At 35.5% G+C, this 27,782-nt stretch overlaps 2 protein-coding genes across 3 annotated transcripts; one reads left to right on the top strand and one right to left on the bottom strand.

The window, feature by feature from the left end:
* The first annotated feature begins 5,081 nt into the window (after positions 1-5,081).
* Positions 5,082-20,343, top strand: LOC113494250 (THAP domain-containing protein 1-like). Of its 2 annotated transcripts, XM_026872509.1 has the most exons (8): positions 5,082-5,709; positions 6,610-6,802; positions 8,530-8,682; positions 9,536-9,571; positions 13,601-13,672; positions 15,787-15,982; positions 18,285-19,709; positions 20,073-20,343. In XM_026872509.1, exons 1-7 carry the CDS (start codon positions 5,633-5,635, stop codon positions 18,299-18,301), a joined length of 744 nt encoding a protein of 247 aa, XP_026728310.1. In that variant the 5' UTR covers positions 5,082-5,632; the 3' UTR covers positions 18,302-19,709; positions 20,073-20,343. The 2 variants fall into 2 exon arrangements, with proteins under 2 accessions (XP_026728310.1, XP_026728311.1); XM_026872510.1 differs by lacking the exon at positions 15,787-15,982.
* Positions 20,344-24,720: 4,377 nt separating this feature from the next.
* On the bottom strand, positions 24,721-27,782 carry LOC113494249 (12 kDa FK506-binding protein-like). Its single transcript, XM_026872508.1, has 3 exons — positions 27,622-27,782; positions 26,581-26,741; positions 24,721-25,647 (listed from the first exon to the last, which is right to left on the bottom strand). The coding sequence occupies exons 1-3, from the start codon at positions 27,656-27,658 to the stop codon at positions 25,519-25,521; spliced, it is 327 nt and encodes a 108-aa protein (XP_026728309.1). The 5' UTR covers positions 27,659-27,782; the 3' UTR covers positions 24,721-25,518.

Here is a 27,782-nt window from a genome sequence, read left to right as displayed (position 1 = left end):
TATTGTTCTCAATGGATCTGATAATGCTAAGCTTATGTATCACTAATCGTCAAAGAAAAATCGACTTAAATATCGAAGTGGTAAAGCTTGTTTTTGTGAAAATTAGAAGATAAACCCAAGTCTACCTCTTCTTGGTCAATTGATGCTAGGACTGAGTCGAAGAACCACAAAAAGCTGATGTAGTAAATTCACTCTAATCTCAACGAAGCACAGCTTACATTCCTCTGAAAAAGATACTCAAATTCGCGCGTAAACCAAGGAGGGACAAGCTATTTTTCTAGTTAATATTATATTTTTTTAAAGTTGTTTTTAATTTAAATTCGGTTCTGAAATGGTACTTTCCAACCGAATAAAAAAACAATTAACGATGATTCAGCATTGCTCACCGTTAATAGAGCGAAACTTAAAATCTTGCCTCAACACGAATTGGCGCTAGTGGCGGGATCCAATACTAACTTTATTCAAAGACTCTGTCCCTAGAATCAATATTTTTCAAGCAATAATTAACGACTACCCTCGCTTTTATTGCAAAATACTTCATGTAGCAGCTATATTTTTCGTTTTAGAAAAAAACTGACGTCGCAGTACCAGCCCTAGTGGCAAAAAGAAATTGTCATACATCACGTAGATATATATTATTTGTGTTTTTTTTTCCGTCAGTCGGTAATACACTCCTTGTTAACAAAATAAATAATATATATGAATGATAGGTACTGTCAATTGTTTTAATATTTTCAAATCGTGCAATCAAAAGATTCAGGCATTTGTCTCGTTTCTGTAGCTGTAGGAGGAACGTGTTGTCTACACAATTCAATTTTTTTTTTGCTTAAAGTGCGCGTTCTTGGTGCATACTAACTGTATAGAAATAAGGAGAGATTATTTTTAAGTTGACTTAAGAGATATTGTAAGATTTTGTATTTGAGTTCTATTTAAATCATATGTTTCTATGATAAGAAGACGTTACATACGCGAAAGGTGATTAAAAATACTATAACTTTATGACAATGGCTTTCTTTTACATCCTTCCGTAGTTCATACAAAAATAAAAATAAAACGAGCTCTATATACCAAATGAAATTTGTTTTTTTTTTAATGTGCAAATAGGATATAGAATTAACATTTTCAAGACTAAGATGTCAATTTGAAATAAATGATGATAGTATATAGTCATCTACCCTCACTTCTATAAAAATAAAGGTTGACGTCGCTTTTGGAGAGCTCAGTGAAACTAAAAGATCTTTACTAGCTAAAATATTAAAAGTTTAGGTCAGTAAAATTTATGATGATAGTTTCTTTACTTGTATCACCCCTCACTCTAACTGGAGTCATACCATGAGTAACTTAAAGGAAAGAGCTCCCGAACTGAAAATTATAACTAAATTACCTACAGCCTTCAGGTGGTAACTGCATGCGGGGATCAGGAAACCTCATTACAATTTTCACTCTGGTAACTTTGCTATACCTACCTAGGTATTATGTTAATCGTAAATCGCACATGCAATAATTCCTAAGCTGGTGGAAAAGCTTCTAATAATCAATTATATCATCGGCATCGTCTCGCTTCTTCTGCGCTGCGTAGCTGCTGTTGGGAAAAGTGGATACTTAACCAGCTCGCGCCAGATCGCCTGCGCCATGATAGTCCACGCTGATGACGAATCCTGAACCGAACAAGTGGTTGTCAAAACCGTGACTGCAGATGCACGGGAAGACGTTAGAAGCGAGCTGTAACCGCAATAATTTGTTTATATACCTACAATAAACTTCAATGGGTACATGGTAAAGTCTGTTCGCGAAGATGTCCTGAATGTGGAACCGTAACTGCGTTCTGAGGCCTAGAGCGGCGTATCCCGTCCACAACTTTAATAATATTCTTTTCACTGGCTGTATTAGGCGCCAAGCACGCCGTAAATTCCTCAACACGTGGTACCTAGTTACTGATACCCACTAAACAATTCTCTGGTGCTTTTGTCTACCTCAGTCATAGCGGTCACGAGTGGCCCAATCGTTATTTTATTAACAATTCTTGTGAGAGTTACTACGCTAGTAACTCTGAAATGGCAACTTTAGCTTCAAAGGATGTCGTTTCTAATAGTTTTTTGCTGGTAGCTTGAGGGCTTTTCGAGAGGATCTTTAAAAACAGATAAAATTTAATTTTATATCTAATTTTATACACATAATGTTTGTCTACTTTTAGTATAGAAGAAGGATCATATAATAATATATTTTTCATTGGCGTTGCAGTCAATATTTAAAAAAAAAGGTATTTCTAAAGGACCTAATAATATAACGAATATCATTAGTGATAAATGTCGCCTAAAGTCCTCTTAAAGCTACTTCTATGAGTAATAAACTGAATGTTAAAGACTGGTGGCACCATTTTTTAAAACATATTAGAGAATTGAGATAGCGATAAAAAAATGTACCCGAAGGTCTATGTAGAAGCTAACAAGGGCAGCACAATTTGGGGCGAGCTTTTTAGAGTAGCGGCACTACGGAACTTCAATGCCTGGTATGTATGGCAGAATCAGCCGCTCGTTGGTACTGGAGTTGCCAACCTGCTGCCTATCGTGGTGGCAATACATGAGGCTTGATCTAGTGATTGAGTGTAGTAAGGCAATGAGTAAGAAATCTTAGGAACCAGCCCACATAGAGTCTTACAGTATATCTTTACGAACCTTGTACCTACCTTGTATGTAATGGTTCTGCATCTATTTTGGACTCTTCATTTCTGTTCTCCCATAGAGCGGGAGTGAATAATGAACTCTGCAGTTGAGAATTGTGTCCCCGTGAAAGCCTTTAAAAATATATATTTTATGACCGGGTCTCTTCCCTTAAAGTAATAGGTCTAGCCTCAAGCTAAACATAGCTATTACTAGGTGTAAGTACTAGACAGGTGACAAACATACTTAAATACCTACCTATAAATACATTCTAATAAAATTATATATAGGTGAATAACACCCAGACACAGAACAAATCATCGTGCTGTGCTCATCAGTCAATCATTTTTCTTGAGTCTAAACCGAACCTAAGATCTCCAGTACCTGTAGCAGTCAGTCACTCACTAGACCAGCTGATCAAGTAGGCAGCTCTATTAATGTGGCCTTTGACTGGCACGCTTTCTATATCCCTATATCCAATACTCAAATGTAAAGCCCAAAAAAAAACGACTAAATGCACTGTCAGATATACATAGGCATAGGTTGATCAAATAAGTTGGTATTACTTACAGCGATTTGCGATAGCAAGGACGCGGCTCGTGCGTTGCCCCGGTTTAGTGATCCCCACTGGGATAATAGGCGCGAATCTTTCGCTTCCGGCCGCAGTCACCTCGTGTTGAGAGCGAGGGATCTTGGAGCCATCAATATGCAGATCTATCAAGGTGGCAGTGTCAATTCAGCAGAAATCAATAAAGATTATGCTAAATTTGTACCTTTTTTGTTTCTATTTAGTGGCTAAAATTTTGTTGCTTGAGCAGTTTGCGAAAAATTCACCTACTCGCAGCAACAAATTTTGGTTCAATAGTTGACTTGATTTGATATTTAGTTTATTGATTCATAAAAATTGTATGCTAGCTTTATATGAATTTAACAATTATAAATAGCAACTGAAAAGCTACAAACTTAGCAATTTTTTTACCGATTTTTTGCTGATTTGATTCTACCACCTTGATAGAGCTTCAATATTCTGCGGGAAGGCAGTGCAGTTACCTTCAGAGTGGTGAAGTATCTTGGAGTAGGTACTGTGACCGTCAATAGGATGTAGATGGCGTTTAAACAATTTGCGGAAAGGAAAGAGAGACTTGCCGTAATCTGTCTGAATCTCGAGAGGTAGCCTAGCTAACTCTTTTACAGAGTCCTTTAATTGATTGACGTTGAATTCTAAAGCTCTTCATTTTGATGTTGTCTAAGCTGATAAAGTGACAATTTGGCATAAATTTGTACCTATGATGTCACTGAAAAGTTCCATTCTTAATTTTATTCTTATCTTATCTCCTATAAGTCTTAACTAATGTATTGTGAACCTTCGTTAAGAGACAAATAACGTTTCGATGTAGAACTAACTCGAAAAGATTTATGGCTGAAAAGTTAAACATAGAGTACACTCTATCTAGATAGATACCTAAGTCTGCTCGTCTCTTTACCAGTAACAGAGCTTTACAACGTATAAAAGGAGCAGAACCAAAGCCTAGATCTTCGGCTAAACCAAGGAGTTTAGCTCAGTTTTGTTTTTTTGCACTTGGAGGATATGAGCCCTAAAATATAGGACAGTCATAGGTACTAACTGTTGCTCGCTGCTTCGCCTGCCTGGATGTTATAGATATCCCTTCACACAGTCTAAACTGTGTAAACAGTTTTGTGGGGTTTTATGTAAAACTAAACAGTCTTTTAATTTAAACAGTTTAATAAATAAATGAATAAAATAATAAATTATAATACACACTCCATCCTACTCCCGTACCATATTTACGTTTACATTATTTTTATTATTGAGCTAATTTCTACCATTAAATTGTGAAAAACTAAATAAAGTGTGCGGAAAAGAAGTTTTGAAAAAAAGGACATTTATCACGAATCCCATATTTAATCACAATCAACAAACACGAAATGTGGCCATAATTTGTATTGTAATATCTTAATTTAAGGGCGATTTTTATCACTCTATATTTTTGTACAATTCCAAAACTAATTGAAATACAAACTAAATTGAAAAATTTATATAATAAAGGTTTATCTGAACTCCGTTACCTAAAAATGAACATAAAAAAACCCAACGAAATCATGCCGTATCTACTATTTAGCAAAATTATAATCCATTTACATTTTATTAACAAAGACAAGTAAGAATATGCTGCCCGCGCAATCAACACGTGGAAATTAAGAAAAAACCAACTTTCTTACTGAAAAAGAAAATTTATAAATAACTTTAGGCATCTGCAAAAAATAAACTAATCTTAAGAATATTATTTGTTCAAAGAAGAAATATTTCCATATCTATTTACATTTATTTTATCCTAAAAATAAGGAAAATTCGACCTACTGAATTTATACATATTACATTATTTTAAACTTTTTCTTTACTTTTATATTCCTAATTATATTTATAACAATTTTTTGTTTAGTCTTTAATATTACACTTAAAGAAACATCCACGCGCAAAATAATAAAAAAAACAGGGGCAAAACAAATGATATATCAAACAAAATCAAATAACTTACTAAATCAACCTTTCTGTAAACTAAACAACTTAAAAAGTCAATTAAAACATGTAAATAATAATAGAGTAACAGCATGTAGCATTAAAACCAGGACGAAAGCACCCCTTTGTGAAATATTGCTATAATTTGTATATGAACGTCGCATCGTTACAATCTCGCCGAGTTCGGATATCAGTAATGTGCATCTAGCCGGCGCGGCAAGTCGCTCAGGCCAGGCGGGAGTTGCACAGTATTGATAAATTGCTTCCCTGTCCCAGGATCCAGTGTGTCTAAAAATACAGTCTGGGGGTGGCTGAGGTGCTGCGCGTAACAGCAATTGGTCATACGTCTATCGATTGAAATAAGCGCATGCGGTATTTAGTTGGTCGCGTTTACCTCTGAAGTGCATTTGTCCGACAAGAATAATTTAAAAAAATGCCTTCCTGCTCTGTTCTCACCTGTAACGTGCGCGTTGCCGACTTCTCCGAGGACAACGGCTTACGCTTTCACAAGTGAGTATCATAATCTTTGTTAATTTCTACATTTTCCGAACTGAAAATTGCAATTCACCTGTGACAACAAAATGTCTGTCTCTTGCATTGTCAATGATGTACATTGCCGTTTATGTTTGATGTTAATGTTGGCACTGCTTTCATAAAAGGCAATGTATTGCGCGCCAAGCGATAGCGTCGTAAACCTTGTGAGCTTTGTCTAGCTTAGTGACGGGGGACCTCTAGAGGTGCCCTCGTGTGCTGAAAATAAAATTATATATACGAAATAAAGCGATATTATGAACTTAGTATGATCATTAAGCTGCTATGCGATGTTTCTGCCATTAAAATGTCGAATGGTGTAAAAAGTACGCATGTCATCCATATTGCGCACAATTTTACAAGTCATTTAATGCGTAGGTAGATTCGGTCGTTGATATTATATTAGCTAGCTACTTTCTCCAGACAGTCACTTGTTGATACTGCTTAATGTAGAAAAGCCTTGAAAACCGTAAATGAGCTTTATGTCAAAAGTTCTTTGTTCATGGATAATTGGCCCTGATTAAGGTGTCCCTGAAAAACATTGTGATTACATGACGGAAGTAGTTAGGGCTCCGCCGCGGGATCCACAGACCTCTTGGTAACCGAAGCACCCCGTTTCGGGCCGTGGGACGGAAGCCCGGAGGAGGGGTGAAAGGGGGACCCCACCCCTTTCCCGCGCAGCCTTTGCCTTATGACCTATTACGTAATCAGACATTTTTAAAACTAATTTACAAATAACCTCTTAATTATCAAGAGTATTTGAGGAAATATGAACAATGAAAGCCCGAAACCCCGCGTTTCTTTGCGTCGTAACGGCAATCTTTCGCAATGTTTCAAAAAGTTGGCAAAGTGGAAATGTTTCTCAATGCTTTGTTACAGATTTCCTACTGATGACGACCTAAGGAAACGATGGATCGAGTCGACTGGACGTCGCAACTGGAAACCAAATAAGAACAGCTTCATTTGCTCCAAGCATTTCAGGGACACCGACTATTTCATCAAGAGGTCTGGTCAACGCTACCTGAAGAACGGAGCCATTCCTTGCGAATATATCGTTTATGCGAATTTGTTCGTGAGTAATAAAAATCATTTTTATTTTACTTCAATTCAACTAAGTATTTTAAAAATGGCCGTCATACAGATTACGAATGTTTCTTTTAAATACCAATCAAATTGAAATTTAGAATAACTACTTAGTATCTGGTTCTTTTTAAAAATGGTGGCAAAAGGTCTTAACGTTAGCAAAAGCTTTATAATTCATGTTAGTGCTTCGTTTTCATTGCGAAATGTTAAAAGTCATAGATTGCGCCATTTCCTATACATATAATCGGGATATGATATATAGTGTACCTGGTTGTTCCCGCGCATTGCGCAGACAGGTTTTTATTTGTCTAGTTCTGCTGGCGCTTATTTTGCAAAATATCTAGCCTGTGCAGCTTAATTATAACTTAAAACTACTAAACGAATGATATTTTGTCGGTAAAGCCACGATTTGTAACCCTTAAGTAGCTCGGGAGATGAAATTTGCATTTGTTATGTAACATTGCAAGTGCGTCATAAAATCGTTCAATAACTCATCCTTGATTCGGTACCCCCCTACATGCGCCCGGCCGGAGCTGCATAGCCTATATACCTAGTTGTCTAGTTGTAGCGAGCCAGTCTGCGCACCCCGCCCGGAGAGAGAACGCAGTACCAAACACTAAAGATCAGTCAATCAAATTCAAAAGAAAACAGTGATTTTCAATACTTTCTTTTAATTTACCGTATTGTGAAAGTTCTAAAAATGTATTTCGAATTTATGTTGTTCGTTCTTATGCTCTCCACTTACATTTATAAATATGGTTTTGATTTCGATAAGGAGGTTTTATTTTTTTTACTTACTTTTCTAATGGTCCATATGACGGTGGACTCATTTTTGGTTATCGTTCATAGGATCCTTAATTGGTAATGGTAGGTACCTCTGCGCAGTTTGTGACCTTTACTTTGTAAGTGAAAGGAGGGGGGAGAGGGATAGAAAGAAAGGGGACTTTTTTCTGATTTGGCGCGCATATGTGTGTTTTGTCGCCAACAACGGACAAATATTTGATCATTCAACAGTTGTTAAGTGAAATAAGTGAAGGTTTTTAGTGCAAGTAAGATTCGGTGCAGTTAAAGGTCAAAAGTTAGGTGGGATGAAATCGATAAATCGGAGGTCGGTCCTTCAAATAAAGGGAAAATACATCTGCAATGCACAGGCGCGGACATAAATATAAATACCGAGTATATGTGGACGACGATCAATAAACATAAAGTTTTACTTGGAAGGAATAGTGATGCGCAATTTTAATTAGCCGATGAAAGCATGACGCGATCGGGATGCTTTCTTTTTTTAATTTGTAATTACAAATCGGCTGTGACAATTAATGTCTTTGTTTTCATATCAGGCCTTTGTATTGAATTATAATAGTCAGGATTTGGTTTTGGCATATGAGTAGAATTGGGAGATAGAATTTTTATTTTGTGGTCGCAGTGACTATGAAAGCTTATGAGTTAATATCACCCCTCCCCCCTCCCTTTTAAGTTTGTTAAGTATGCGGCCTTTTTGGATACCCTTATCATGCTTAGCTTTCCATTTTGAAATCTTTTCTCCTCAAATTTGGTCAACCTTTCTTTCATTGAGGGCTTTTACTACATAGATCCAACTAACACTGACTTTTGGGGTAAATAACACATTTCTTTTTCCATTTGAAGGATTTTACCCCAAGGAAAAGGACTACCACTGTCCTTAGACCTCCAATATAAACTTTTCTGTTGTTCCAGCCCGAACACTTCCCCGTGCCATCCCCAGATGTGGCTGAAGAGCCGGAGCCGGTCCCAGTCGAGCACGCCGCCTGCCCAGAAGAGAAGGTTGACGCGGACCTCGATGACAGCAGCGATTCAGACGATGAGATCGTCGGCTGGGACCAGCTCCAGGTATGTGCTAGACTTTACCATCCTTCAGAAACAGCCTCGCTTTCAGTAGGTATCCCAGTGGACCCGCGGTTAACGACACTCATCCGGCGCCCCTTCTAATGCGACAAGCCTTTTTTTTGGTTAGGCGGTGAAATCGTCATGGACACCCACTCCCTCGGGTGAGGAAACGGGTAGTGTCAATCTCTTACTGACTAAACCTGAACCGTACAGCATCCCCGTACTTAGTAGGTGCGCGGTAATACATAGCATTTCAACAAGCACTAGTGCGACATGCCTAAACAAAACTGTTGAATGTTTTTTCGAAAGCTTTACTACTGTCGATAATACATGATTGAACGAGAAGCCTCTTGGTCTGTAATACGCTTAATAGTTATGTCGGGTTAGAACTTCTCTATAATCCGAAAAAAATCGAAATGTGGTTATGGTTTCTAAGACCATTGAAAACCACAATTCCACTGTATTAAGAATATACGGCGCTGAGGCTATAGCGTTGTTTGACGTTCTCTCGTCAAAGCTTTGCTGTCTTTTATAGCTGCTTAGCGCGAGCTACCACTTGCTTTCGGGAGGACATATGCCACCAATAATGCTGTAAAAGTAGCTGAGTCCTGATCTAATACAATATAATTCAATGCTATTGATAGAAAAGCTAAAAATATAGCTCGATATTAAGCCACCGTTAAATTTCATGCCATCTCTATCGACCTAAGGTATAAAGAAGAGACAGATAGACATTCAAGAGAATTCTAAAGCTGCAGTTGATTTTTCGAGAGTAAATCAATATTGTGGTCTATTTTTGCCCAAAACTGAAACCGGTTGGGAAGACAAAGTGAATTTAAACAAGTTTTCTTTTCAGGATCTGGTTAACTGCGCTGAAGGCCTCAGCAATCAGGTACGTATGAATAACAGTTTCTATTCATGATAAATTATAGCGATTAATAAAGGATTGCATTTAGGGATATTTTATATATTTATTTTATTCCCTTATACATTAAAAGGCACATGGGCGGACCCGGGGCATTCTCTACCAATCAACCAAAGAGTGATGCAGAGATATCAGGAAGTAGACGTATAAAAGAAAATACATAATGTGATCAAGATAAAATACATTTTAACATAGTTTTGGCAAAAAATTACTTTTAGGTTAAAGATCGTAGTTTCAGTTAAAGGTTTCACAGTAACACTAAAATGATTTTGGCTGAATGGGTTAGGGACCATAATGACACTTAAAGTTTTTTTGCAGTAAAACTGAGATTGTCGCCTCCTAGTCTTAAAATTAAACTGAACTAGTCTAAAGTTTGTAGAGTTTGTAACAAGGGAGATTGTGTAGATGTTTTCATACTTGAGAGACATGAGTTGAGGTTGTTGAGACCCTTCCCGAAAACGAGCGTCAGTAGTACTTGACACTCAGCGCATTTGAGGCCCTATTGAGGCAATAAGGGGGAGCTAACATGGTACTTTCGGATGAAAATCTCAACACTTGACTGCGACTTGGCGTCTAAGTCAAATGTTTTACATATAAACGTGAATATAGCAATTTAAATCCCGAAATTAAAGTAATTTGAACATATCCCTTTTTAAAATTAATTATGTGCTTGCACAATACTCATCTCTATCTTGCCAAAATTTTTAAATGATAGCCCCTAGTCTCTGACATCCTGGATTTCCGGTTTTGAAAAAAATGCAATTATAGTTACAATTGGCAGTTGTGGACATAAGCCCAACAGAGGGATATATAATGCTGAAACTAGTCAGCAACAGAAGTCGATTAACACAATCGTTTTACAAAACGGTTGTACAGAATCAAATTTATAGAGTTGCTGTTTTATTATTAAGTATCTTATAAAATAGGCTTGGCACCTGGAATAGTCAAAACATATTAAACACAGATTTCTAATTATCACAAAAAAAGGAATTCTCTCAAGTTTGTGTTATGCGAATTTAAGTGAGAGTTACCATGCAAGGGAATTAACTGAAACCCTGCTGCAGCCTTACCCGCACGTGTCGTGTCCCCAAACCCCTGCATTCATCCCTTTTTTACCCGACTGCCAGGAGGGTTATGTGTTTAGCGCGTAACTTGTGATTAATGTTTATGTCAGCCAGAATTTTGATTTAACATTTAATGAAGGGAGCATGTTTGGACAACGATTATACTGAGTTTTCAATACTTTTTAATATGGTAAATAAAACAAATGTATTTTTAGTTTTATTCGTGATGGTAAGAATAATAATAAGCGCATTCCTTCTCTCTCCCACTGTCGCTGTGTTGGTTCATAATGAGTTGTGAACTGATGAATAATTGACCACCCTTGCAACATTATAGTAGGTTTGCAATAAGTAACTGAATTGAATAAAATAAAATGTATTAAAATTTGGCTTTGAGTTAATTTTATATATCCAAGCGTGCATATCTACTATTCTTTATGAAACATTTTCTATACACGGTGATTTTTTTGTCGTCTTACAAAAGCAGCCCAATTCATGTATCCGACGTAAAATACCCCTAGGCGCGATTATTATTTTTTTATCATCAACTAAGATAATAAGTACGAAGAAAAATTTAACATGAGAAATCTGAAATATACTCTTAAAAATGATAAAAACGCCGCCGCCCGCGCCCCTTACCATTGTAACAAGGCTCAGACCGCGCTCGCAACAGAGCTTTGTTTCTAAAAAACTACGAATTTCATCATAATATTGAATAAAAATTGCATTTTAAAATTATTCAAATCTCTTAAATAGCTATTTTTTTTATCATGAACGTGTTCTAGTCTTTGGATACATGAACTGGGCTGCTTTTGTAAGACGTCAAAAAAACCCCGTTATATAGACATTCTTATTCAATATCCTTCTTCAGTATTTACAAATATCGTTATTTAAAAAATCCTCATAAACCACACCCAACCTTATCCACAAAACACTTATTACCTACTTAAGACACAATAAATTAATTCTAATTACTTAAAATTAACATGTTACAATAACATATCATCAAAGAGACTTTCAAACATTAACATTTCCATTTAAGTAACTTCGTTTTAAGATTCCCTTTTGAAGCATTGAAAAAGAAGTTCATAGCGACTGCATGTAGCGAATACAACGGTATTATTAGAAAGGTCATGTCAATTTAGCAGCGGTCAGCCTGCATTTATTATGAGTGGAGAATGCAAAGGGTCACCTATCACAGAACAGTTAAATCAATACTGTTCACATATGAATCTGGATGTCGATGTCGGCTAGATTAACTGGTTGAAAGAAAGAACAGTAGATTCATTTGTTTATTATTCTTGAAAATCAAATAAAAATACTAAGAATTGCCAAACCGTTGCTATATCAAAAACGTAACAATTTATGAATGTATTACTTGATGAGAAAAAATGAGAAAGCAGAAAAAGAATTAAACTAAAATTAAAAAAATACAAGAAAAATACTTTTTTAAATTCATAGTTCAAAAGGCATAATAGGGATGATGACTGGGTATAAAAAGAAAAAATCTCATTAGTCCCTCAGTTAGCTAATTGAAAAGTATGAGACACGTATTTTTTCCTTTTTCAGAAAAACTAGAATTGACAAAGATTAACTGCTTTAAAGTTTAGGAGAGGGGGCTTGTGACGTAACGATAGAGTAAAATTTATACTCAATCGTGACGTCACGCGTAAGTTTCATTCACTGTAATTTGGTAAATTTATGTTTGCGGGGCAAATTAAAAAATACGTATCCATTATTATACAAAAAACTACAAGACGGACACTGTAAAAAAAAATAGTCATCATCCCTATTGTCAGACTAATGGACACATACTACTTCCTACATATAACGACAATTTCAAGGCTTCTTAATAGAAACTATGGATTTGAATTCACAGTTAGGTTCAGTTCGGTTAGGTTATACTATGTATGTATATGTACGCCATCAAACTGCAAAGTTGTTAAATAAATGTAAAAACATAAGTATCTACTTTATTTAAAGAATAAATGAAAAAACACTCTACGAAAAAAGAAATAGTTGATTTTTGCAGTCAACAGTTAAAAAACCTATTATGAAAAATAAGTTTCAAACGACACAAACCTAAATTATAAGCAACTAGCTTTTCGCCCGCGGCTTCGCCCGCGTCGAGGTCGGTTATATCGCGTTTCCAAGAGAACTCTTCAAAAGTCCGGGATAAAAACTATCCTATGTTCTCAAGGTCAACTCTATCTCTGTACCAAATTTCATTAAAATCAGTTCAGTGGTTTAGACGTGAAAGCGTAACAGACAGACAGAGTTACTTTCACATTTATAATATTAGTAGGGATTAGTAGGGAAGTAGGGATTAAGTGAGGAGAAAAAAACAAAACAAAAGTAATATTGATCGTAAACTAATAGGTAATGTGTGAAAAATCCAATTATGCACGCTAAATTTTCCGAGCAGATGCAAACCGTTCATAAAGAATAAGTTTAATAAACTTATACCTGGATGATAATCAAATCACATTTTTATCATAGACTAGCTGTTGCCCGCGACTTCGTCCCCGTGGGTAGAAGATATAAGTTATGATTTATACCTGCCCTGTTTTTTTTACATTTTCCATTGTATCTTCGGCCCTATTAGTCGCAGCGTGATGGTTTATAGCCTAACAACTATTCAACACAAAAAGATTTTTACAATTTGGACCAGTAGTTTCTGAGATTAGCGCGTTCAAACAAACAAACAAACTCTTCAGCTTTATATATTAGTATATATAGATATAGATTTCTTGAGGATGATTCATAATTAAATGATGCAATGGTTTCCTCACGCTTATTTTTCGGGATTACCCAACTACCGGACGGTCCGGAGCTAATCGGACCATCCTAATGCCCATATACGCATACACAGTGAGTTTCCTTCGCGATAGGAGGTGGAGGGTGGGTAGTCCTAAAACAGTATTCTCTTTTACAGAACGCTGCAATGAATCCAGCTTTTCGTGAGATTAAGAGGTACGCTACTAAGAGGAAGAGTCACACTCGCAAGGTAATTATTATGTTTCTTTGTCTCCCATATATTCACCATCTTAATAAATGCAACCTGTTTCATCAGACATTGTGGGGTTAGATCCGAAAATGGTTGGTTCTGTTTTTGATGATTGGGTATTAAAAGTAATAATCCATTAAGTCCCCCAGTTAGATAATTAAAAATTTAGACAACTATTTTTGCCTTGCCTGAAGAACAAAAATTGACAAAGATAATCTGCTTTAAAGTTTAGGAGGGCTTGTGACGTAACGATTTCGTTAAATACACTAAACGTGACGTCACGCGTTTGTTCCATTCACTGTAACACGATAAATTTACGTTTGCTGGAAAAAATAAATAATTTGTGTTCGTTACATTATTGTGCAATAAATTAAAAGAGTGACCATGAAAAACACGACATCATCCCTATTGAATATCTACAGTTGTTTTAAAATGGCTGTAAAAAATCGATATAATTATATTATCAAACTTATGATGCTGGCCGTTCATCAAGTACAAAATATTGATTTTGAATGTCTGTAGGTATATTATTAGATCTGTTTCCCTCCTACGCTCTGTACACCCTAGCAACGCCCTCTTCTAAATCCTTAGCCCAGACAGGGGGTGCCCTTGAAAGGAGAAGATAATTGGTGCTATTAGTACCATATAATACATCAAACACAAATGTATTAATTAAGGTGAAGTATGATACGGCATAGGTAGGCACTTAGATCTTTGTAAAGACATGATACAAAAAACAAGGTACCAATATATAGGGATGTAAAACCTTTCGTAATTTGCAGAGAATATTACCATAACCGGCCTGTTTACAAAATTACAAGAAAAATAAATCAATAGTTATATTATACATACATAGGTATCAAATACAGCAAATTCTCTGGAACCCAACTTAGACAGACAATAGCTTATTATGCCTAATCATAAACCTTATTCAATTTACATTTTAGCTTACCAACCATGTCATGCATTATTTCTAAAAATATAAGACAAATTAAATAGCAATGAGATAAATCAAGACTTTCTCCCCAGGCTAACCTTTTGCCAACCAGTCGATCCCAATTTTTTTCGACTATGACCAGAAGCTAAATCCCTGTTTGCATATCTTATTTATTTTTTGTTCATGTAAGTGGATAAGGTTCTATTTTTGTAGAAATGTTCAAATGTATCGCAATGACAAACACGCGTCATTTGTCAAAAAGAAATGTTTTTTGACACATTTGAAATAAAAGTATTCAAATTAAAACTACGCTAATAAGATGTTCTATTGTTTAAGCCCTCAAAACAGCAGTGCTATTCTCTTTGTATTAATTTTGAACAGACCATGAATCATGCATTACTTTAACTTTCAAGTTTTAACAATGAAGACATACAGCCGACTTCTAATAAACCTGACAAAAATTGTGATGGAACTAAATGATAACTATTTTATGTTAAATGAAGTTCTGAGGTAACCAAAAAAAACTAAAAACCAATTGAAAACCAACTTTTTGAAGTCGATTGAAAACTGAAAGATGTATTATAAGGTTTTCACGATATCTGACTATCTATCTATGAAATATCTTACGCTGAGATCACAGCGCGTGACATTGACGAGACACTTAATGGTCTAGTGGCCCCCCTTCATAATAAACGGGACCAATCCGAGACCTAGTCACGTCTGTATCCTTAAGTGAGGAGGGTCAGGTTCGGTGTTGATATTCCGAATAATGTAAATAGAGAATAGCACAGCTGTTTGGTGTTTTTTAAATACTTTTTGGGCATGCTTACTCCCGTGAAACAGAGACAAGTTGTGGAAAGTGTTGAAAGAATTAGTATCAGTAAAACAGTCATTCTTTGTCTGATTCTCATCGCTCTATGATGTCAGAGAAATATATAAAAATAAGCAGCCGGTAAAAAAGATCCCGATGTATCCCAGAGATCGTTATAAAATAATGCAGAAGTCTTTTTCAATTCTGTCTTTATGTACACCTAAGGTTGATCATTTCCTCATAATTATAATGAGAAACGAGGAGCTTAATCAACACTTCTTCAACTTGTCTATGTTTTCTGCTTCTCCATCACATCTCACAACATTAACATGTACATTGTAAGTCATTATATTTATATTGTTGTAGGACTACCTATTGGCAGCCGCCAAAGTTAATGCGGCGAGCGCTCAGTACCTCACATGTCCGCATTTAAGCGAAACACAAAAGCTGAGAATTAAAAATGGTCTCCAACATGAGATTCTAATCAAAATGACTCTAAAGCAATGGAAATTTAAGAGGATCTGGCGTTACGTGTACCTTGCTATCACTGGCATGCATCGAGGTTATTATATGCTGTGAATGTATTTTTTATGCAGTTGTAGTTTTGAGGTTCAAGCAGCCACCATTGCTTAAAATCCTGTTGCAGTCGTGGAAGCGAGATATCATGCGGTGAAGATAAAGATATATGCTTGTAAAAACATGTGTAACATAACATAGAAATGTAAATGGAATAAATTGGGAATGACAGAGATAGTCCTCAAGTTCAAACCAAACATGTTTTGCGACAAAAAGTATACAAAATGAAATAGCTCCAAAAAAAAATTATTATATGTATTAATATCTAAAACAAAACTTATTAAAAAAAGAAGAAAATTTGTAAATTGAAGAGCGGTATCTCTTCCACAACTGCAACAATACTAAGGTTTAAAGGATGTAAGACTGGTGGTTGGCTGCCTCTTAACATATTTCTGTAGCAGACGTATTATGAGGTTTTTTAAATCATTGTGCCGATAAGGGGTGATGCTATAAGTGCAGTGCATTCTAGAATATTTGTGGGAATTTCTTCGGACTTAGTAACTTTATTCTTAAAAGAAGAGAATATTTTCTTTTCTTATTTTCAGGCCGGGCAAACTAAACGATTTTGAAACAGACTATCTTATTTTCAAAATATAATGCTTTTTAATTATATAATGCCTGTAACGGATCTTCTTGTAGAAAAAGCTGTCTAATAACTACAAGAACAACACAATGAAATGTCAAGCACGATCGCCTTGTCTACGTGTGACAAAACTTTTCCACAATAAAATTAACAACTAAAAGTAGACATTTCAGGATACCAGTTGGTTACGCGGGTTTGTAATGTGATAATGAGATAGCGTCACCCCTTTCTTATTAAAGAACAATGGTTGCTCAATACCCCATAATACGGTGCTAGTTGACGCACTATGACAGATTACTCGGTAAATATAACATTAAAACTTGAAAAAAGATTGGATATTTTAAATAACTCTTCTAACTAGAACATTCTGTGTATTTTTAACGTTATACTAAGGATTTCTAGAATATACGTACGTACCTGCATCAAAGTTATGTCCTCGTGCGTTATCTATACGTAGATACAACGTTTTCCAACCGGCAAATCGGCAAAAATTTGCCAGTAAAAAAAATTTTTGTTCTGTTATTATGTTATGCCTTAGGACGTCCGTCCCTCAAATTCAAATCAAAATACATTTATTCAAAATAGAAAACAGTGTTCCAAATAGCACTTATTGAATGTCAAAGTTACACAGACAGCTCCCCGTATCGCCCACCCTTCACCGCTTCCGAAGTGCTCTAGCTGTGAAGAAGAAATGGCGCAACAAACTCCACAACATAAATCATTCAAGAAATACATATTTAGATATTTATAAATACATATTTATAAATATCCGTAGCGTTAAAGTCACTCTGTTTAACGTCTATGTGAAACCAAATCATCACAAGTGTCATTTCATTGCACACACGCATTGTACCTACACGCTTTTTTTCTGTTTGTAGCTTAAATAGCTTTCTTAATTTTTTTATGACACAATTTAAGCTGGCCGAATAGAATTACAGATATAGAAAATGTTTGACCTTACTTCAAATAAAAGAGGTCGTGAATTCTTTTTTGCACTGTGACATAAAATTTGTCCCCTTGGACTTACTAGCCAAACAAAAAAAAAAACTAAGAAGTAAGAACTTAGCCAGGAGTTGCATATTTAATTAATTAATTTTTTGTCTAATATTTTATTTCATATCCACCTCTTGGGTACCATTGGGCTAGTTCATTAATTAATTAGATTGCAAGTTTTAGTCAATTATAATTCGAAAAAGGTTGGGAAACGGTGTCCTTATTAAGATAAAATCAAATAAGAATAGGAATATTTTAATTTTTTAAAATACCAGTTGTAAGGCAAAGGTTGTTGATAGTCCTGGATATTCCTATTGTTATTTTAAACGAATTGCGTGTTGTCCCGACGGGCTAATGACACACCTTTTGTAAACAAATAATTTTGTCAGTCACCCACCAAAAAAGTGGTTAGATTCCCACAATGTTTAAAGGTGACTAAAGACGAAGACTGACTTAATTATTTTTCTACTAATTAGTCTCAAAAATTGGGATTCAGCTCAAGAGTTCATGTATCCAACATGTTATAATAATTTCCGATCATATTTTAATAGCTTCCGTGCTCAAAATAAGCAATACTTTCAAAAAAATATTCATTCCTTTAATGCAAATTGAAAATAATTGACCATTAACATTCTTGGAAGCATTGTTACAATATGACCGGAGTTTCTTTTAAAGAGTTGTGTAAAATAATGAATTTTCTTTTTTGTTTTAGGCCAAATGAGCAGATAAATCAGGAGACACATCTCGGGTTGGCACGGGGTCACTAGTTTTAAGAACTCACTTCTCCGCTAACACCGCTCAACTTTAGATATGATTGTTCCACTTATCCTACTGTCTAATGTTCCTGGACCTGCCTATAGTCCGCTGTACCATCTTTAATACTAAAATGTAAATAATTTGATTGATGTAACTACGATATAGACTGCTAAAGTCAGTCCCTAAATGTTAATTCCCCTGAATCCTTTATTATATGGCGGGGTATATGTGTCGACGGAAAACAATCGCTGGATCGCCTGTGTCACATACCAACGTGTTAACGGAGAACCGGGCTTTTGATAACATCTTTTATAATAAACCTTTTATATCTGAATAGTACAAAATATCCCGTAGTACCTACATAGATAAGATTCAATCATTGATTATGTGACGAATTTTGGTTGCCAAATAACACAAGGTATTTACAATAAATCGGAATACAGGGATATACCAAAGATTTGATTAATGTAATGCCTGAAGGCCTTGGCTTAAGGGGCTTATTTTTTTTACGGGTAGATTGACATCTGCTTTTATTACGTTTAGTTTAATATAACTTGGCTTGAGTCTCGATTGACTGTCCTATGAGATAAGAACAGGCCTAAAAGAGCGATCGAAGATTTAATGCCGCCCGTCGAAAAGAATGATGTATCCGTCGAAGGTTTATCAGCTAATGGAATGGAGACGTAGCCATATATACTCGTATTTATATTTCTATATGTATTGATGTTACTATAAAAAGCAAGGAAAACGATTTCGGCATTAGGCCTTCAAAAATTGGTGTTAGATTTAATCAATTAGATATAAGTTTGCCCGAACGAAAACTTCGTACCATATTGATGAACAAGAGAGACACTGGGAACACGAAAGTAAAACGTATAAATTGATGCAAACGTCAAAAGGAACAAAGGATAAACTACAAATAAAATCTATGGAACAAACATCGAATACCTTGACTTAGTCTCGAATATATTGGGGTCGGCTTCCAGTCTCATTGACAGCATTAAGAACTAACAAGGATGGATCCAACATCTAACCAAAACAACCCTTTAACTGGGTTAAAGATACTCTTAGTAAGACTGGAAGCCAGAAAAACAGACACAACCCCTTGACAGTTGGACCAACAGCGTATTGTATGCAAAAGCAAAAATCTTATGCGTGTAAAAAGGAGGTTGACCATCTAAAACTAGTCTTGAGAAGGGTCTAACATTGATGACAAATACGGCTCTTACATAGCCGTGAACAAATACATAATTTGTCAAATACAAATCCCGAAGAACTGGATTTCAAGAAGTGTTTAAACCATCTACAGTGTTTTGAAGTTTTGGATTTGGAAATGTCTGGAAAATCCTTAAAACACAAGAGGGTTTTCATTTGATAACAGGTACCTACAGACTATACTTTATTTTACATACTTACTTTTGAAGAAGAGATTTGTAATTTTTTAAATATCCTTATATTGTATTTTGTATTATTTTAAAACGACTCCTGCAATACGTAATTTAATCTATGTTTCTCGGGGTTTTACAAATATTCATAAAACTATAACTTTCACAAAGACGCGCACAAGGGCGAAGCTCAAAATATCTTTGTCCAACGTGGTTATCCAACATACATACTTTGACACCTTCAAGTAGTTTTATTTGACAATATTATAATTGACTGCCAGTCTTATGGGGTACCTTTAAAAAAAATAAGTTGCTTATTAACAAGTTTGTAACATTATTGTTTTTTTTTTTAATTTCAGGCATGAGGCAGCTAAAATAAAAGAAAAGCAGTGGATAACATCGGAATGAAAGATTCCTTATGGATATTAAGAAAAATTTAAGATTAATGGAATGCTACAAGTTTCAATATTGTGCGCAGTTTTTCGATTCTGACATATTAATAATAATCACCTATTTTTAATCAAAGTTTATTGATCTCAATGTTTAAATATAAAGAGCGAATATTTTGTGGAATCTTCAAAATTATTGATGTAATAAAAAATACTTAAATGGTATTGTTTTATTTGTTTACACAAAATCCTAGCAGATTTATATAATGTTAACGAAACCTCCTTTACAAAGTGAAACCTCCTTCAAGATCCTTAAACCTCTTTCGAACCTGGGATTTGACAAGCAGTCCGCTATAAAAGACGGAGCGCGCTTAGCAACGCTCTCTCTCCGCTGTCAGCTGGCCTCGCTGGAACATCTCCGTGACCTTCGTTGTATTTATTCAGCATAGCAGCCATATTGTTATTTCGATAATTGCCATTCATACCTATTCCTTTGCAGTAATTAGAGTTTGATGTATTAACTTTAAGTTATCTTTGTAATGATTGGGTTTAATTGTTTGTGACGTAACCGTGCTTGCTTTTTAAAAACCTGTCCTCACTTCTGGTTTCTAAGATCAGAAGTGGGATAGACCACGTGCTTTGTGCTGTTTGTGCCATCTGTTTTAGGTTAAAGTAAAGGATTTGTTTGAATTTCATCTAATTACTGCAAATTTTATTTTTGACTGTGCCACGAGTATCGGTGAGCTTTTTATTTTTATTCTGCTTTTCCCGAGACATGCCCGAACGTTTGAAAAAGTGTTAAAAACCAAAACGATTCGCGTAGATCGTGTCGTAATTGTTCTCGCATGTTGAGAAGTAGATCGCTTTATCATCGCATAAACACCGTGAGTTCCGTAGTCCATGAAGTGGTCATAGACGTTGTGATAATTCATATAGCTGCCGTGATTCTACGCGTGATCGGGCCTTAGGTTGAATATTAGCTCGTTGAGGTTATGTGTAACATTTAAAAAAGTTCATGACATATGCCGAAAGTCTCTTTTGCGTTTTATACCGAAAAGGTTTGTCTGACGATCTGAAAGTTGCAATAATAGTCAGAGGTATTACTGATACTCGAATAAGGGCTGCTGCGACGAATGCGAAACTTAAAATAACAGACTTAGTTGAATTTTTGTTAGTACCTATGTGTCAAGAAGGACTTTATTTGTTGTCAAGTTTTGAGTACTGTCACGAATGCTGGTTTTTATTCGGTTAATTTAAAAATATTTCTTTCGTAGATACTGAAATAGATTACTTTGGACGTTTTCTTGATAATGGTCAGGAGCGGCCGAGCTCAAGAAAAATTGAAGCTCTGGTAGGCTTCTACACAAGTATTATGCTCTATAGTGTGTGACGTAACATTTGACAACCGTAACCCTAATCGAGAAGCATTTATGTCTCTCAGGAGACAGCGTGCCTCAGAATTGTTTACAGACAATCAGCGGCGTCAATACGACTTCACCAAAACCAAAACAACCACGAGAATACGCTGCTGGCGACTCTGTAGAAGGCTTCGTGGAGTGCAGCAAAGCTGGACTCTGGCATGCGGGAGTCCTGTAAGTTCCTACGTGTACAGCTACATCATCGCTGCGAGCTGGAACTGCTGGCTGGTTCAGGTACGGCTGCCGGGCGTATGGTGATCTGGCGCGGCGAGTCATGCTGGACGCATGCTGTGCTGTCTTCGAGAATTCAGAGCAACAGAAAGACTTCTGTTTGGCCTGGACCTCTGGTTCACAGCTTCTGTTTGGTCTGAGCCTTTGGCTTATGGCTTCTGTATGGCCTGGACCTCTGGTTCATGGCTTCTGTTTGGCCTGAGCCTCTGGTTCATGGCTTCTGTTTGGTCTGAGCCTCTGGCTTATGGCTTCTGTTTGGCCTGGACCTTATGGTTCATGGCTTCTGTTTGGTCTGAACCTCTGGCTTATGGCTTCTGTTTGGCCTGGACCTATAGTTCATGCCTTCTGATCTGGTTAAGTATATCAGCTTCAATACCATCTGTTTATCTTGGCTAGCATTCTACACAATGAAAGTTGGGAATTTCATTGCTTGGAATGTTACTAAGCTCCATTTACATTTTAATTTTAAGAATCAGATTTTGCTGTGCAGTATTTTTAAGTCTTAGCTTTTAAGTTTATTTACTTTTAAGAATCATTGATTTTGCTGTGCAATATTTTTAAGTCATAGCTTTTAAGTTTACCATTTCAATAACATTCCTGAAATCTTTCTGCTCGCTTGTTGTGTACTTGATGGTGGGAGTGCACGCTCACTATCGCGTACTTAACAAAATCACTTCAAATGGTTTCTGTTTTCCAGCTTCAACACAAGTGTCGCAAGAAAACAAATGTTTAGTATGTGTTGTTGTCATTTTGCAGATGATTATTTCTAGTCTGAGAGCGACAGCAGTCTGGTGATGCTTGAGATAGTGAAGACTCCAAGCAAGATGCGGTCGAGGACGCCTCGCTGTCAGGAACGGCCGTGTTAACGAAACCTCCTTTACAAAGTGAAACCTCCTTCAAGATCCTTAAACCTCTTTCGAACCTGGGATTTGACAAGCAGTCCGCTATAAAAGACGGAGCGCGCTTAGCAACGCTCTCTCTCCGCTGTCAGCTGGCCTCGCTGGAACATCTCCGTGACCTTCGTTGTATTTATTCAGCATAGCAGCCATATTGTTATTTCGATAATTGCCATTCATACCTATTCCTTTGCAGTAATTAGAGTTTGATGTATTAACTTTAAGTTATCTTTGTAATGATTGGGTTTAATTGTTTGTGACGTAACCGTGCTTGCTTTTTAAAAACCTGTCCTCACTTCTGGTTTCTAAGAATAATATATTAAAAAACAATAGGTATTTAATTATTAATCTAAAGAAAATAAATTACATGATCGCAATAATTCGTCTAGTGGTAAAATTATAAATACAGCAATCATCATCAACATCTCAGCCTATTGCCGTCCATTGCTGAACGTAGGCCTCCCTCAAAGAGCGGCATTATACAGCAATGTAGGAGATATATTAATTCCCCATCATATCATGTAGCAAACTACTTGGGTATTCGTTTAAGAAGGTGGCAACATTTGAAGCAAGATAGAAAATCGAAAAAATAAAAAAAAAACAGCTAAGTGGAAACTTGTAGCAAACTTGAAAATCGAAGAAAACTCGTTTGGACATTATTAGCATACTTGATTATCGTGAAATACTTGATATCTATATTATCCAAATGGTCATAGGTCATTAGGCATTATTAGCGCTTTTGATATTTGTGGTAAAGTCTATACTCGTATCACACTTGGTCCCTATCTACTAGTATTATAAATGCGAAAGGAACTCTGTCACGTCACGTCACAAAGTATTTGCTTTAAAGCACAGAGTACACTCTGATATACTGTAACTTTAAAGTCAACTTGATATCCGCCTCAAGGCGACCTCCTAACCGTTGACTTGTTACGCTCTTGACTTTTTTGTTAACTTCAATTGGTATTTATAAAACGCTTGAAAATCGTATCAAAGTGACTAGATATTCGTAGCTTAATTGAAATTTTAGACGTTGAAATTGATATTTGTAGCAATTGTAGCAAGTGGACCTTTGTAGCCATGTAGCCATCGACATATTCGTAGCGAAAATGCAATTCGTAGCAAGTGGGAAATTTGTTGGAAATAAATATGGCATTCTTGGTATTGTGTACGTTATGGTTCCTCAGTCCCAATGTTTTTGGTACTTGCGGTAAGCCTCTGAATTTTAGAAACCTTGATTCACTGTCAGGAGCACCTTAGTGACCATGACAGAAAAATATTGAGCGCATCTACAGGTACGAGGTAGGTACCTAACTACCAGATAAGATGGCGATCATGTATAATATGAAAGGTTATATTTCGTTAGTCAATGAGTCCGTATACATTTTATTTCACACTTGAAATACTGAATATTTCCACTTCGGTCATATTGTTTAAAAAAGGATGAAAATCAGGCGATGTTGTAGGCTACTCACTCTTTATTTCTTTGGTTCCTCAAGAAAGGAATACTTCACGCCCATGCAGACTTTATTTACTTATTTTTTTTCAAATAAGAGAGTTCTTACAATCTCAAAGAACGAACGATACTCAATTTCAAAACAATAAGTAGGTACATAACGTGTGGGCCTTTTTTCAAAAGTGACGTAAACTAACAGCGAAAACTCCTTTCTGAAGTTTTTTAGTTGCCACTGCAGATAATGCAAAATTTTATTAAATCATCAAATATTTCCAACATCCAACATTTAAATATAATTGCAAAATCTAAATTGATTACTACGTATTTTAGACATTTACATTGAATTTAAATGAATATATATTTCGGTTAAGCGAGTTCAGAGCATGGTAGGTATAGCAAATGACGGTCATAACCTTTAGGTCAGTTTTAAATACATTTTACTTCATTTACCGAATCAAATTTTTATGACAAAATACCATTGAAAAGCAAAATTATTTTGGTATAGAAAAACTTAGTTTCGTACGTTTCGCCTGATTTTCATACTTTCCAAGTATCCAATTTCAAATAGATGGGTTTCGATCCGCCTTTTAGAATTAAGAGGACAAATAAAACACAAATTTCCACAATAAGTTTATTTATCTTAGTTCGATAAAGCTATATTGAAAACACCTTTACCTACCACACATCCAGATGAAACACATAGCATGTGTATAAATTATATACAGTTTGGGACATAGCTTGTTAAAACATTTTAATGCAGATTAAAATTCTATAGATCTATTATATATTTTCAAAAGAGAACGATTATTAAATGTTACTATTATGGTGTATGTTAATTAAAATATCGGCTGCAAATACGTATTTTTAATGCGTTCATAGCATGATGTTTAATCATGTCACAATATTTTCGATATGAATGCTTGGTTTTTTGCACTCATTAACGGACCAGCCGATAGTTAAATGATACATACCCTCTACTATGACAATATTAAGATTCTAGTAATCCAAAATGCACAAGGAATGTCATCAATGCTAAGATCCGCCTTTTAGAATCTAATTCTTAAGTTTTGAGAACTATTAAATTTTCGTTTCCTAATAAGGAAGACTAAAATGTAGTATATTCAAAGTCTATATGATGTGTAATAAAAAAAGTAAATATATTGTGAGAGTGAACTGTAGTTATTAAATTGTCTTAATTCATACTTAAGTATCGACTTTACTCACAAAATTGTGCAGTACTTAGTATCGTAAATACGTGTTGCCACATTGAAAAATAGCGTATAAAATTCAAGGAAAATTCATTAATGTTGGCAGTTTGAAATGCGATCTTTCGCTATACACTCATAGAAGGTTGAGTTATACATAGAGATGCGAATCAGATAATGACTAATGTTAATATATAGGTATTGCGGTGTTTATTCGAGGCGGAGAAGTTCCACGTCGAATACGAGAGTGGAGTTTGGTGGGATGACTCCAGGGTGGCCCTGTTGGCCGTAGGCGAAGTCAGGGGAGCACGTCAGTTTGGCGCGCTCACCGACTGACATCTGGAAACAGAACAGAGGGATAAATATATTGTACTCAATATTGATACAGTATTTTATGAGTAATTTTTCTCAAGTGGGGATCAATCACAGCACATCAATTTCAAGTCTGTGACTCTACAATAGTAAAATGTATTTCATCTTGCAAAAAGCTTACAACTGCTAGATGGACTAGGCGTATTTAGTCTGAATTACTCCGAATAATGAACAGAACTGCAGAACCACTGGAAATACTACTACTAATGCCTTGTTCTTAATAAATGAGTACTCATTCCAAATTGCCGAATAAATGGCATAAATCTGAAATGAACAACTACTAACTCTAACAACTAACTATTTCCTTGTTATTTCTAGATTAAATTGTGTGAATTAATAAACACACAATGGTAACAATTAATGTAATTTGCAAACCAATGATTTGAAATTGTGAAAAAAAGTTATAAATTAATTACACAAATTTGCAAAATAAAACAAGGCTGCATACTTTAAATACAGTCATGCATAGTTATGTAATTTGAATATGTTATGATAATAAAATCATTTACTGCATTTACAATCAGTTCTACAATTATTGATAACATATATTAGTATTAATAATTTGTACAGTTCATTGTACTTATATTGTGGTCGACAGATATATGTAGGGTGAAAATTATGATTTGATTGGTTTTACAAATAGCAGTCATTATGTTTATTTAACAAAGTGAACTTGACAATTACATTGGCTAACTGTTAGCGATGTTGGTTGTTTGTGATGCCATGTCATTATTCTGCTACCTAGGTGTTTATAAATAATTATTAGTTGGTTAGGTTAGTATGGAGACAGCATCCCCAAACAGATGATTTTATGAGATGGATGACCTTAAATTTTAAGAAATTTTCAGTTGACAATGTTTCAGAAAATTAATTACAAATTTGGCTAGTTTTGTTTCCTACCTTGGCAACACCCTCATCCCAGCCTCTGATGACCTCTCCCTTGCCAATCCTGAACTTGAAAGGCTTGCCACGGTCCCGGGAGGAGTCAAACTTCTTTCCATTGGTCAGAGTGCCTGTGTAGTGCACCACAACAGTCTGTCCCGACTTGGGGTAGGTGGATTCTGAAGAGTTATGACAAAAATATTATCAGTATGAAGAAAATGGGATATTAGTTATAACAAAAAGAATGATTGACATTAAATGAGACTGCGATGCAAACAAGTGAATGAATAAAACCGTCATAATGTAAATTGTATATCTTAGCGGTTAATATATTCAATGCTGTGAAGGTTGAATAGCAACAGTCATGTGTCTATTGTATGTATAATAACCAAGTCACTGTCTATTTAATGTTTATACTATGTTATCTGTTTCATACAAACTGATTATTGCATGATGAATAATTGTTGATAAGACATTAAAATAACCTTAGAGAATGCGCTAATGTGGCTCATTGATAATTTGATGGGTATATTAAATTTTTTGGAGGCGTTAAATGGTAAATATTTATAAGCTGTGTCCAGCGTTACTATGGCACGTGGGTCACACAGAATACCATGCTTTTTTCATTATACCCACGCTATTCTCGAAGATAGCATCGCCATATGTATGTACATATTGTATACTACGAAATATAATTAATATAAAACGTTAATCCACGGCATAATTATCATATATTAGTTATTAACGTATAATTGACAAGATATTAGTCATTGTTTGGACAAATTTTTTGATGATAAGATTGCGTGCAAGGCGGCGTTTACCGCTATTGTAGCTTTAGTAATTTTTAAGTGAAATAAGTTTTTTATTTTTCTCGTAAGGTTGAGAAGAAAGAAAGCTTCTAATAAGTAATAACGCTTTGTTGATGATATGAATGGTTCATTGTAAACAATCGGGAGCTACCTACTAAATACGGAGAATGACCAACAAATTTCCAGGAAAAATCTATAATTTGAACGCCGCAGTGATGACAGATATTTGATAAACATGCATAAAACTTACCATCTCCAGGTGAAATAGTTTCCACGTTGACTCCCATGGTGGTGTTAATTTATTTACAAATTAATATATTAATCTAATACCACGCGCTGCGGCTTCACTCTCAAGTTCCAATACGCCGATTTTATCTATGATGGCGGCGGCGGATTCGGAATTTTACTCTC

The sequence above is a fragment of the Trichoplusia ni genome, chromosome 5, assembly GCF_003590095.1.
Source record: "Trichoplusia ni isolate ovarian cell line Hi5 chromosome 5, tn1, whole genome shotgun sequence".
In the NCBI taxonomy this organism is placed as follows: Eukaryota; Metazoa; Arthropoda; class Insecta; order Lepidoptera; family Noctuidae; genus Trichoplusia; species Trichoplusia ni.
Note: the sequence above shows the minus strand (reverse complement) of the source record. Positions and strands in the feature narration are given on the sequence as shown.

Bases quoted from the DNA above. Each gene is read 5' to 3' on its own strand.
- LOC113494250 (XM_026872509.1), top strand. From the start codon at position 5,633: ATGCCTTCCTGCTCTGTTCTCACCTGTAACGTGCGCGTTGCCGACTTC. The intron at 5,710-6,609 runs GTGAGTATCATA...GCTTTGTTACAG, and splicing joins AACGGCTTACGCTTTCACAA to ATTTCCTACTGATGACGACC. The intron at 8,683-9,535 runs GTATGTGCTAGA...TTTTCTTTTCAG, and splicing joins TCGGCTGGGACCAGCTCCAG to GATCTGGTTAACTGCGCTGA.
- LOC113494249 (XM_026872508.1), bottom strand. From the start codon at position 27,658: ATGGGAGTCAACGTGGAAACTATTTCACCTGGAGATG. The intron at 26,742-27,621 runs GTAAGTTTTATG...ATAACTCTTCAG, and splicing joins AACTATTTCACCTGGAGATG to AATCCACCTACCCCAAGTCG. The intron at 25,648-26,580 runs GTAGGAAACAAA...TTCTGTTTCCAG, and splicing joins GGGATGAGGGTGTTGCCAAG to ATGTCAGTCGGTGAGCGCGC.